The sequence below is a fragment of the Numida meleagris genome, chromosome 1, assembly GCF_002078875.1.
Source record: "Numida meleagris isolate 19003 breed g44 Domestic line chromosome 1, NumMel1.0, whole genome shotgun sequence".
NCBI classification, from domain to species: Eukaryota; Metazoa; Chordata; class Aves; order Galliformes; family Numididae; genus Numida; species Numida meleagris.
The window spans coordinates 188,097,744-188,110,972 of NC_034409.1; the positions used below are offsets into that span (position 1 = coordinate 188,097,744).

General features: G+C 38.8%; 1 protein-coding gene across 2 annotated transcripts in view; it reads right to left on the reverse strand.

Moving 5' to 3' along the window:
- DLG2 (discs large MAGUK scaffold protein 2) overlaps window positions 1–13,229 on the reverse strand; it is a 1,019,534-nt gene that overhangs the window by 887,710 nt on the left and 118,595 nt on the right. For both annotated transcript variants that reach the window (XM_021382614.1, XM_021382609.1), the window contains exon 4: window positions 12,161–12,306. In XM_021382614.1, the coding sequence (XP_021238289.1) occupies window positions 12,161–12,306 (146 nt within the window). The remainder of the gene's footprint in view (window positions 1–12,160; window positions 12,307–13,229) is intronic.

A 13,229-nucleotide genomic window follows, 5' to 3' on the forward strand; every position in this document is an offset into this window, starting at 1 on the left:
ATCTGACTCTGCAACACTTCACACTAAAGCTGTCTGTGGTTTCATGCATTTGAAATGTGTCTAGGCAGCCTAGACGTGTCCTTCTCTTCCTTGCTGGGCTGTGTGTGCCATCAAGTTGACTGACTCAGGTGTAGGTGTACATATGGGTTAGAGGAATGCTGGATGAAAAGCTTGTTTGAAAATATGTTCGGTGTTGATGAATGTTTGCTTGAAGTATCCTCAGTCATCTTTATATTCTAGTTAAATTGTGAGGAACAAAAACACCTTTTTTTGAGAGAAGAAAATAGTAGGAATCATGCAGGGAAGCAGTATGAGGCCCTTCTGAAGGAACACAGAGATAATAGCAGGAACCGCACCTCTGCAACCCCAGTTCTCATTAGCAGGGGCTCCAATTCCAACTCTGGTTGTATTCTAAAGCTTGGAGAAACTCTGCTGGTTGTTAATGCCAACAGCACACAGCTCCGTCTGCTATTCTTTGCATATGCATGCCATTCTTTGTAACCTATTGTGTTATTAGCAGAAGGCCAGCTTTGCATTTCACTAGCTCGTAACCAAAGCTGAAGTTAGGCAAAGCCATCTTCTGGATAGCTGCTTGTGCAGTACTTAATAAAACAGGGTTCACAAGAGGTGCTCCTACAAGCCACAGTCAATTCTAATATGGCACTCTTCAAAGCTACTGGTGAAACCACATTTTCTACAATTAAGACAAATAGCTGCAATCAGTGATGTCATTCCACAGTTTGGAAACGTCACACTGCCTGTTTTCCTGGAAGTGGTGAACTAGGAACTTTCCTTCATATATTTGTGACCAGCAATCTGGTCATAATTCATAAAGACAATGCAAGTCTTCACCACTGTTCGGCTGGGCTGCAACAAAACACCGTTAAGCTGGGCTTGAAGTCTCTTGCTTTTCCAAGTTCACTACAGTTTGAACAGTAAGCTGCAGCCCTCTTTTCTGCTCAGCATTGAGCAACAGTGTCAGATGAGCCCTCCCCTCTCTGTGATGGCTGTCATAGAACAGACCATCAATACAAGGAGCTTTTGATCCTGGTCCAAGGGTCACCATAAACTGAGAGCGAAGAGCAATATATGAATTTTAATTCTCAAAAGTAACAGAAATGTTCACTGTGAGCACAGATATGTGTGTCAGGCACATTACCTAAGTGGGAACAAAAGCAAGGAAGCCAACTAAGGAATAAAGAGATACTGAGTTAAGAAACAGCATTAAGAAATACAAATGTAACTGCAGAAAATTGGCTGTTACAAGCAACAGCACACTCAGCATCCTTCATACTGAAAGAGCTAGTTACAAGTTCTCTGCTGACCTAGCAAATATACAACTGGGTGCCCCAGGAGCATTTGCTGTCAAAAAAGTACAGGATATCTCAAAAAAAAAAAAAAAAAAAAAAAAGAATACTGATTACATAAGTGGAGGCATATGTCTTTCACAAATCTTCCTACTCCTTAGGAAGAGACAGAGCTGTTTTGTTACCTCTGTTTTTCTACAAAGTACCACGACACCACAAAACTTGTGAGAAGACACCAGTCTGATGTAAGGGATGACCTGAAATCATTCAGCAGATCCTTTCAGTCCTTCTCTTTGGAATTAGCAAATTCCAAAACACAGAGAGCAAACTTATTTTAGTAGCTCATCAAAACAGTAACAATTAATGGTTGCCTTTGCTGTTTCCACAGACTTTCAAAAGCCTTTTCCAAGAAAAGGGATTTTGGATCCACTACATGTGTGGCTCCTGACTTAATCTTTTTTAGCCCATACAGCTGTTGTCACTTTCAGAAAGTTTTAAGGCAGATGACTACCTGAAAGTGCTGAGCTACAAGCAAAAAACAGAAATACAGTGACTCGGCACAGTGTTTCAGAAATTCACGTAGTCTCCTCCATGCTTGTGAAAAGAACTGGAGAGCTTGGAGAGCTTGGAGAGCCTGGAAAACCTTCAAAACTTTGATTTTTCCTTTCAGCAAAGGAACTTTATGCAGCTGCAACAATGGACTGAACACTAGCAGGGTTCTAAATATCTTTGGTTGAAGTGGTGGATTCCCCATCCTTGGAGGCACTCAAGCCCAGGCTGGATGGGGCTCTGAGCACCCTGATCAAGCTGTAGGTGTCCGTGTTCATTGAAGGGGAGTTGGATCAGATGACCTTTAAAGGTCCCTTCCAACTCAAAAGATTCTGCGATTCTATGATACAGTATAAAGACTGAACTGACCAAAAAGCAGGAAGATATGATCAGCCAAGCAGAGGCTGGACTGCTGAAATCATTCACGCAGAACCATTAGGGTGTTCATCCTTTTTTTTTTTTCATCATAGCTGTACAGATCTATGCAGGTTGATGAAAGAATGAGTTTCATTGAACCTGATATTCTTCCAACATCCCATGTTTAAAAGGATATTAAAAATTCAGATTCAGAACTCAACTGTAAAACCAGTTTTCTGGGGTCTGGGAATCAGCACCTCACACATAGGTGAGGCTGCAGATATTCTAGCCACAGGTTACTTCTCCTTTATGCTAGTATACAGCCACCGAACTATGCATTTCACTACAAGATGACAGAAGTTGAAGAAGCACATGCAAACATTCTCCTTCTGATGAACGGAAGGAGAATGTCAAAAAAGCCATGATTGTTATGGCAGCAACCACTTATCCTCTGGGATAAGAACAGTATTAATGATGAAATTTACAGTCTCGCAGCTCCTTCTGAAGAGTTCCTGTGCTGGGGAGATATTCCTCAGTTTCATAAAAGTTCCAGGATGTTCCAGGAAAGTTCCTCACTGAAAATGTCAGGACAAGCTGAGGAGAACGAGTGGAGGTAAATCTCAGAAAAAGATACAAGACATGCAGAGTGGAGAAAGGCAATGGCATGCCCTTGAAGTAAGAAAAATAGAGTGTTTTTTATATGGAAATGTGAAAGTTAACAAAGGCTTCCAACAGCAAGAAAAATACGGTTACAGAAATAAGCCGAGGAAGTGATCTCCATACAAGGCTGTTTGTCCGGGTAAATAGACTGGACAGGGGAAAGAAAAATGATCCTAAAGGCTCTTTTTAGGAAGGAGGAGAATGGATAAGAGTGAAACCCATGTCTTCTCAGAACACAAAGATCTAGACAAAAGCTTTATTCGTGATCCACCTAAATCCTATGATAGAAAATAAACAGCAGCCTCTTCTTTCTGTCCTCTAAACTGGGGGCAGTTTTCACCATAGCCTGTAACAGCTTGAGAGTTAAACAGTCAAATGAATAAAACGGACAAGCTGAAAATGCAGAGTCTTGTGGTTCTTAGTCATGTCACTTGTAACTGTATTATGCACATAAAATATGAAGAAAAAAATGAAATTTTAGAGTTGACAGTTTTGCTTTCATTTCCCGGTTTGCTGCCTTTGGGATTGTATTTATTGTTTGTGAAAACCTGCAAGTACCTGTCCCAGTTTATAAAAACCTAAACAAAGCAGGAAGGATATTTTCTCTTACACATATATTTACCTTACCAAGCAGAGATATATGCACCTATCCAAGAAATCACTCTCAGGGTGATCTTTATATGATCCAGAAGTCTTGGGGTAATATCTTTCTTTATTCTTGGGAATTATTGAAGAAACATTTTAATAAAGAAGTATTGGTTGACAGCAGAAATATATAATGGTCTCTTAAACTCCTCTATAGAGACCCATGTCCTTTGCACATGGAGGGCAGTGAATTCTCTTGCTTAGTTGCTCAGATTGGTGTATGATCAGAATTAATAAACGTGTAAGTAAGACAAATTGCTCTGAAATATTTTTCAAGCGAAACTTAACTAGTGTAGAGTCATCCCTGAATATCAATTTTACAGAACTCTTGCAATTTTACAGGGCAAAGAGCTGTATTTTTAAGAGTTGATGTATTTGTTTCTGCAGGTGGTAAAAACATAACTTCTCAGAATCTTACTAAAAACATTGAATTATATCACATATACTTTGGAGGAGCTGCTAGCTTGTGGTAGAAGCCTGCTGGGATATTCCAATATCTTTAAGTAAGTAATTTTTTCAGAATATTACTCTAGTACAACAACAGGCCTTGTTACAACATAATCCATCTTGGAAAAGAAGATATAATATGGCAAAATTATGAGTGCTTTTTACTGGAGTATATTTTCATATATAGACTACTAGATCTACCATTTTTTACCTTGATACCCAAAGTGGAATTTACTCAACAGCCTGACCTCAAAGCTTATCACAATGGAGACTCAATGCTTAATTAAAAGTGCTTAATATTGAGTCACATTTTCATTGGGGAAAATTGTTGTTTCTAGTCCCTAGCAGCTGTTCTGGCCTGATCCCAACCCTTTGCAGATGTAATAACAAATCCCAGATCAGAATACTATCTAGAGGTTGTTTGATAGGAATGTTATATACATGTGAGAAAACAATAAACAAACATGATATGGTGGATGTGGCTCTTTTGCCACTGCTCATCTAGATTAGTGTGCTTAATGCCAAGATCCCAGTTCTGCTCTCCCTCCCACTAACTCCAGTAGGAAACAATTGTCAGACCAAGTAAAACTTCCCTGTCATAAAGGACCTGTCAGACCACTGAGTCCTCTAAAATCTCGTGCAAGGCACATTAATGTTTCAGTGCTGTTAAAATAATGAGCAAGGGCAACAAAAGAAAGGCTTTGTTTGTGATCACATCTAACTTTTCAGGCTCAAGCTGATAGCAAAAGCAGAAGGATGACTGTCTTGAAGACAAACAGGGGACAGAAAGTGTCTCTTTAGAGAATGGCACAACATTCTATGTTGGGCTTACATGCATCGTTTTGGTAGTGGAGGGCTGCAGGGGTGCCCTCTGTGAGCAGAGCCCAGAGGCTGTTTTATGTCAGAGCAGGGAGGTAGAAGAGTGTGGATGTGGGGGGAAAGTGTCTGTAGTCTGCTCTTAGTTCTCACTGCTCTAATCTGTTAGTGCTTGGCAATATATTACATTAATCTCCCTTAAGTTGAGTCTGTTTTTCCTGTGACAGTAATTGCTGAGTGATTTCTTCATGCAGATCGCAATCCATGAGCCTTTTCTTCATCATATTTTCTTCCCCTGTCCTGTTAAGGAGTGGCAGTGAGAGAACAGCATGGTGGTGCTGAGCTGCCCATCATTGATAAACCAGCAAAAAAAGAATAATAGAATCATTAAATCATTATGTTTGGAAAGACCACTAAGATCATCTAGTCCAACCATCAACCCATTCCCCACCATACCCACTATACCATGTCTTTCAATGCCACATTTCCACAATTCTTGAACACTTCCAGGGACGTGACTCCACCACCTCATTGGGCAGCTTGTTCCAATACCTCATATGCATGTAGCTATACTCTCAGGATCAGGCCCTCACCTAAAAACTCTCCTTCTGTAGCAATTTGAGATAGAGAAGAGAGAATCCCATGCTCTGGAGCATTTCTGTCCACAGGATGACATTGTTCTGTAGCCATATAACTTCTTGGTTTGAAATGAAAACATTAGCTGACCACATTAGAACACACTGAGAAGCAAGCCTAAGATGACATTTAACAGACGCGCTGGCACTCATGTTATTGACAAGCTACAGAACAAATAACAAATTTATAAATAGAGACTCAGCATGGATACCCAGTGTGGGTAAGACATTTAACTGCAGCTACTTATAAATAACATTTTAATAACACAATGACTTTGCATTTACCCATTTCTAAACATTATAAAACCACTTAAAAAGGCAAGTGTATAAAATAATCTCTACAAATGAAGCATACCTTCCTATTAATACAAAGAAAATAAAATTGCCAAATTATTTTCTGAAAATATCCCCATGAAGTCAAGGTCCAGCATTGTTTTAACAATTATCTAGGTAAGGGTGTTACACATTCTTGGGTGCAAAAGGGACATAAAGCAGCAATGCATGAGCCAAGATGTCATCACTACCATACCCTATAAAAAGACTGCTGTCTTCTTGAAGGAGAACTCAGTGCCAAACAGAATTGGCTCTGGTACAAAATCAACCCACAGAAATAAATTACATTTGATCAGATAAATGTGCACTGTAGGAACTAAATCTAGTGAAGCAACTCACATAAAATTGAATGTTTTGAACCCTTTTAATGAAACATTATGGTTGATCATACCTAATGACTCTTCTGTATTGAGTATCACTTAAATGGAATCAGATTTGGCTCTTGGGAGTAAACCAAGCCACAGAAATTAAGTTGTACCCAGTTAACAAAGAAAGAAAACAAACCAAAATCCCAAAAGACTGATTTTTAATATGCACATATAGAGGAGTCTTGCACCTTCAAGTCTTTTAGACAAGCTGCTAGTGTGAAACAGATTAACAATTTGATAATTGTACCGTGCAGAAGATTTTTAAATAAGGGTTTTACTACTGGAACTTTTAACGAGCTGACTTAAAGGACAGATAAGTAATTACGATGTTTATAAAAGCTGAGTACAAGCATAGCAGGCATTCCTGAAAGCAAGCAGGAATAGGAGGATTCATTTTGCATGCTGCATTTGGCTGTCTTTGCAAAATGGGCTTTGAAACATAAGAAATGCATGGAACAAGACGAATTAAATGGGGAGCTGGAATCTGTGGAGACTGTCTTGAAGCAATGATATCACACTGAGCTGAAGGTAGATCGTGCATGTGAAATCAGTGTGCAATGACCAAACTTGCAGAGTAATTGCAAATGATTCTCGTTCAATATGCTGAAAGTATCTGCACCATATGCCCTGTAAGTACACAGTCTTTCCACGCCATGGTACAGGGACAAGCAGACCTTCACCTACCAGATTTATACGTGAGACTGACAGCCAACTGTTCTTTTCCTTCACCTTCATTTTCCTCCAGAATAAAGGTCAAAACACTGCTGACCAGAAATAAGTAGCACTGGACATCAAGCTATCAAGAGCAGAGGTTAAAACAAGGCTAAATTTACGTCTTTTAATGAGCCACAAGCTTGTAGCTTCAAGCACTGTTACTATTGTCACAGAGCAATTCAATTTTTGTTTTACCAGATGGATACCTCCATCTAGGTACTTTTATGTTCTCCATTATTGCATTTTCTGAGCATCTCACAGTTTTAATTGCATCTATCTACACATTTTTTAAGGTAGAGGTATCCTTTACCTAGTGACTGTTCAATGCCATGCAGTGTCCTGAGAGGGAAGAAGCCTTTTTCCAGGGCAGGTGACCATGTGCTAAGCAGATGAGCCAAGCTCAGCCCTGTATACCCACTCTCAGACACCAGGAACCAGCTGATCTCAGCTGCACAGTTGTAAAGCCTTGACAGCAGAAGCAAGCACCTTTCCCCAGCCTTGTCTGTAAGTGAGTAGAGTGAAAGCACTCTTCTGATAAGTGGAGACCTCAGCTTAAACCATATCCAGCTGAATCACTATCTCACATTTCCTAGGGGAGAAAATAAATCAGTCCTCTCACCAATGGGGACAGTTTAAGAGCCCTAATTTCAAGAACACACTCTCAAGCTGTGAATGCTGGTCTTACAGCACTGGTACAATGAAGTAATGAAGCTCTTTGGCAGCAATTAAACTGCAAACAAACCCTGTCTTCATGATTTCCAGCAGCAGATTGGGCACATCCCCAATCAGCATGCTAGCTGCGGTGAATACTGTGCTGAATGTTTATAAAATAAGGTAATGCTGAGTTTCCCAGCACTGAATGCTTTCTGTGCTTCTAGTGCAAACAAATTAAGATTCGATTTGCAAAATGGCTAAAGCACCCATTATACATGCGTGCCCTTTTCTTACTCCTCCCTGAGCATCTGCTCCTGGCTTCTGCTACATGGACAATATAATGTTCACTTGGTTTAAGCCAATGCAGGTGTTTTATTCCCGTGACTTGAAATGACTCAGCTTAAAAGTGGTTGAGATCCTCAGACCTCTAGATACACCTTATCTTCTTTGCATCAGCTCTCCATAGCCATCTTCTCAAGGTAGCTACTTGGCATTTGGTTGTTTCCTAAAGGAGCATGTCTGAAGCATATCAATCAGCTCAGTGCCTGAGCACTATCAGCATCCACAGACTGCATGTTCCTGGCATACCTCCTCAATTAGGTGATCTCAGAACACACTATGTCTGCTACGTGCCACCAATCCTTGAGCTGAATGCTGCATCCCGTTTGTACTAGCAAACACAAAGTGTAAGAGGAATGAACACAAAGCTCCTGTGGTAATGCCCTATGTACTAGATATTTGGAGTAGGTATCTTATTATTTTCTGCTATGCCATATGCAGATTTGAATATATTTATGGCTGTGAAGGGATGAGAGAAAATCAGGGAGAAGGGCTTTGAATCTATCGCTCTTCAGCACTGATGTTGGGGCACCACGCTTGGGTATGCCCAAGAAAACATAAGCTATACTTAAATACTCATCAGAGTAAAGACAGAAAAGTCTCTTCACAGCTAATCAATTTAATCTTGAAGCTACAGAGTCACATGTCAGTATTATGTCCCAGTAAAGACAGAATTATTCCACATCAATTGGAAACACTGCAACAAGAAAAAGCAAAATAATATCTGCTGGTGTAATGCTTAGTGCACTGTCATGGGTGGCAAAAGAATCATTACCCACTCTTCTCTGGCTAAGAAGGGAATATGGATTTCCCACATCCTTGGAGAAGACACCAAGTAAATAATTTCTTCGTAAGTAAAGTTGTATCGGCAGTACTTTTACTCACACTGCAAAATATGTCTTTCAGGAAAGACTTTCTAGCAGTGAAGGAATAAATTACCTGGAAAAGCTGCGGGCTCTCCATCATGGGAGATTTTAAAGAACAGGTAAGACAAACATATGTCAGGAACAGTTCAAATACAGTTGATCTGCCCTACAGTAAGAGAATGGACAGCATGATTTTTTTAAGATCTTCTTCAGAGCTATATTCTGGAGTTTCTATACTGCAGATGACATGTTGGGCATTTCTGTTTATTACCTGATATGTCACATTCTCTTCTTGCTGTATGTATACATGAAAAACGTAAGATCCTTCAAAAGTAGAGCCCAGTAAACATTTTATTGAATAGTGAACTTGCTCCAAAACAGTTTCACTGGTTCTAAAACAATCTACTCATTAAAGTTGATTTTATCAACTTTGAATTATTGAAGGGAAAACAACAGGGATAGATTCACACACACAAGAAAATAGTCATATATATCCTTCTTCCTTTCTTATTCCCTAGCATCCACCCACTGAAATTATTTTGATCTATGGTATTTACATCCTTGCCAGATACATTACAGCATATATTTAATCTCTGTACTGGGTGAAATGCAAAAATAATATGATGGTAGGAAATATTGCATCTGCAAACTCTGATGCCATCTATCATTCTAATATATAACAAAGAAGTTAGTGTTAAAGTATAAATCAAAGGTGTTGTTTAAATACATATCAGAACATTTAATGATTTCATGAGGGCCGGGAGCTCCTTCAGGGTTGATACCTGAGCAGTACAGAGTTTAACAGAAACAGCCAAATGAAGAAAGCAGTGAGAACAAAAAAGCAGCGGTAATTAACACTGGATCCCAGCATGTTTTGTTAGCACACTACAAACAGTAGCACTGTGTGGGATCATTCATGTTAATAATTTGGATGCAACTGGTTCTGGCATGTATGGTGAGCTAATATATTTCCCTGAGTTCTCATATGCTTTTTCAAAATTGCCATCCCAGAGTTAGGGAGCTGTCTGTCTTCTGAGGTACTCTCTGAGAATGACAACAGTTTATAGGACGGATTGTGACCCTTTCATTAACTGACGAAGAGCCAGTCTCAGTAAGCTGTAAGGTCAAGCATCAGTTTAGTGCAGACCACTATGGTGACCACAGGTGAGAGGAGAGAAGGTTTAGAGGCTGGCCATCTCTGTGAAATCAAAGGAAATCTGCAGTGTTGCAAACAGCAAATCTAAAAAGTTTTCTGTTATCCAAAAGTCAACGCTTTAGGAAAAGTAAATATATGAACACAAAGGAGGGATCACTGGATACCTGACCTGGACAGTGAAAGCTGGTTGCCTTTTTTAACCAACAATTAGATTGGAACATAAATATAGAAAAAGTACCAATTTGTGTAGAAAATTAACAAGGAAGGTTTCAGTTGAAAGTTTTACTGCATGTATCGTAATTTGGGGCATGTAGAGGATAGCAAAAAGGAAAGTACAAAACCATCAGTTTCCGTAAGGAATTAACCATGAATAAGAAATTATGTCAAGTGTTAAATTACCCAGATACATTTTCATAAGGAAATTTTCATACAAGGCAACATACTGTCTGGGATTTGTACAGCAGCTATATTCAGCGTGTGCTAATCAGTTCTGATTTGAAACTGCTCATAGTACGCTGTGCTGTGAAAAGGAAAAAACAAAAGCCTACGCTTGAACTCTGTTTTACCTGCAACTAATCACTTAAAGCATATACAGGTATGATTTTTAAAGTTACTAAATTCTTTATGCTCCCATTACAAAGTTTATAGGTGGACTGCAGGTTTAAAAATGAGGGTACCCTGAGCATTCTGACTGCCAGCCTCCTTGACTGGGATGGTTATCCTAGTTTCTAAACAACAGTTTTCTACTGTTTTGGTTTAAATTAGAATATCATTTTCATTAAGTTAGCAAAGTTTGGAGTTAGTCCAGTATATTCCTTCAATATCAGCATAGGATTTGGAGGTTAAATTCCCTTGGATAAGAGCAGGAACTGACCCTTTAGATAGCAATGAAGTTATGGAAGGTGGGGTTGAGAGTCAAGCACTTTGATGAGGCTGGAATAAAAAGAGAGCGTGTATTCCACTGTCTTTTTCAGATACTTCAAGAGATGACATGCTGGAATACTCTTGCACCGTTTTAAAATGTACAACTTTGTGGGGAAAAAAAAAGACAGAGATCAGCTAGTTGTGTCTTCAGACTGCAACTCAAATATTAAATCATCCAAGGGATATCCCCTACATTAATGTTAAGACTCATTTGTTCTAATTCCACTCAAAATCTGAATGCTTGCTCTCATTAACTCTGAAAGCTTCTCTAGCTAACTAATTTTTACAATACATTTCTTCATTTCTTCAGAGAGTTCTGTTCTAGCTGCCTGCAATTCTAATTTGTCTTTTTAAAGAATTACATAAAATGTGTCATGTAGAATTACAATTTTTTTTCCTGAGTTTTACGCTTTTAAAAATGAGGAAAGCTCTTTGAAATAAATAGTGATACTTTTGGAAAGTACTCTGGACAACTATTAAAATTCTTTTCTCTATATCAAAAATGGAAATTCTTATAAATTTCCCTCATCTTTTATTCTGTTCTGGAGGTTTTGCAGTTCATGCCCACTCTATTTCTGTCTTGCTATTTAAGAACAGAATAATCTATTGCTTGATTTTCTCTTGGTTTTTTTTTGAGGGTTGAGGGAGGGTTGTTTGTTTTATTTGAGGATGAGAAGGATTGGTTGTTTTTTTGTTGAAGTACAAACGTGTGGCCAGACAGTTAGTTCAGACTGCTAATTCAGTTAATAATCTTGAGGTAGGCAGAGGCAGATTAGAGCCAGTGGTGATGAAGGGGTCCCTTCCTGTGGGAGGGGGGTTGGAACTTGATGATTCTTGAGGTCCCTTCCAACCCAAGCTATTCTATGATTCTAAGAAAGGTTTTGGATCCTTCCACTAGCTACAGATGAAAACCAAAATTGTATAAACCTGCTTCGATATACCTACTCCTCATGCAGAAATGATTTTGGCTGACATCTGTGTGCACCCAAGCTACAGAAAAGTACAGCCCAGTGTCAGTCCCACACACATGAAAAGTCCTATTACAATTTTTACACAGGATACAATCACTAGAGTATTAATAATCTCAGCTGTAAGTAGCACGTAATGGTGATTTATTCTCTTTTGAGGGCAATCACACACACCAAGTATAAAGCAAAATACACCAAGGATGAGAAAAAGATCTTTTTCTTCTCCTTTGACAGATGGCACTTGGAGGGATGAAGAAGTTAAGGACGTATTCAAAGTCAGAGAGATAACACAATACATCTCCTATATCTTCAACTAATTCCTTAATTAAGGCCCCTCTTTCAAGCTTAGGTCATTGCCTGGTATTAGTCAGGTTTGAATCTCACGCATTATACATATTTTAATCCTTAATCTGCCCAATTACCTCTTGGTTTTTCTGAAGATTTTCATGGCCTGGAGCAGGAGATGTTGTCTTCTCCCATTTCTCTGCAACTTCATTTGCTTCTTCTATCTTTTGCTCATAGCTTTTCTGGGAATTTAGCAGTGTCACTTCATAAAACTCTTGAATATCTATTTGTAAAGAGAAAAAGTAAAAGGCATTACTTGATATGTCAGCAGAGAATCCCTGGTGTTTATCACTGGGTGATATATATTTACACATTTTCTGAAGATACATCATAATGACAAACACATATAATTCTTCTAGCAGAGAGCACCGCAGATTTGTTTTCTAAAATGTCAGTGAGATTCTTGAAGCACATTCTCATTTTTAAAGAGGTTCTTTAAAATCATTTCAAAGAAGTAAAGGAATAATAATTATCAGGAAAGATTCAAGGAACATACTACATGTACACCCAAACGATATAGGTAGAACAGACCCTAGCAGAGGTGTAAATAAGTCACAGATCATTTTCATGAGCAAACTAGAGATTTGAAGATGTCAAATGCCCTAATACAAACTCGTCAGATACCCGCCCCAGACATCTGGCCAACCTTCAGCTTCAGGTGCATTTGGGATATTTTATTAAATAGATTACTGAACTTTAAGGAACATTTTGTGGGCTAATCACTTCAATCACTTCACTTCAGAATTGGCTAATTAATGTTGGGTTTCAACCAAGAAAAAGTAACAAATCAGGTCTTTATATTCTGTTCATATGTTTTGGGGAGAAAGACTGTATCTACTTGTTTACTCTCTGGCAGTTCTAAGGTGGGAGTGGTTATAAAAAATACTATGCTTTCAATACGTACCTCTCTCTAATGTCAGCTACCTAAGGTAGCAGTGTGGGAAGACATAATTCTCAAGAAGCCATTGTCAGAGAAAGTAAAGAAGGAGAAACCATTCTTTGGCAAAAAATTAAAATTATTTGTAAGAACTTATATTTCATATTGCTAAGAGGATTTAATTCCACTGTTAAAGTTAGGAGCCACTTTTAAATTAAAAAGCCATAGGACAGTTGCAATGAGAGTGGGATTTCCTCTGTTCTCACTGA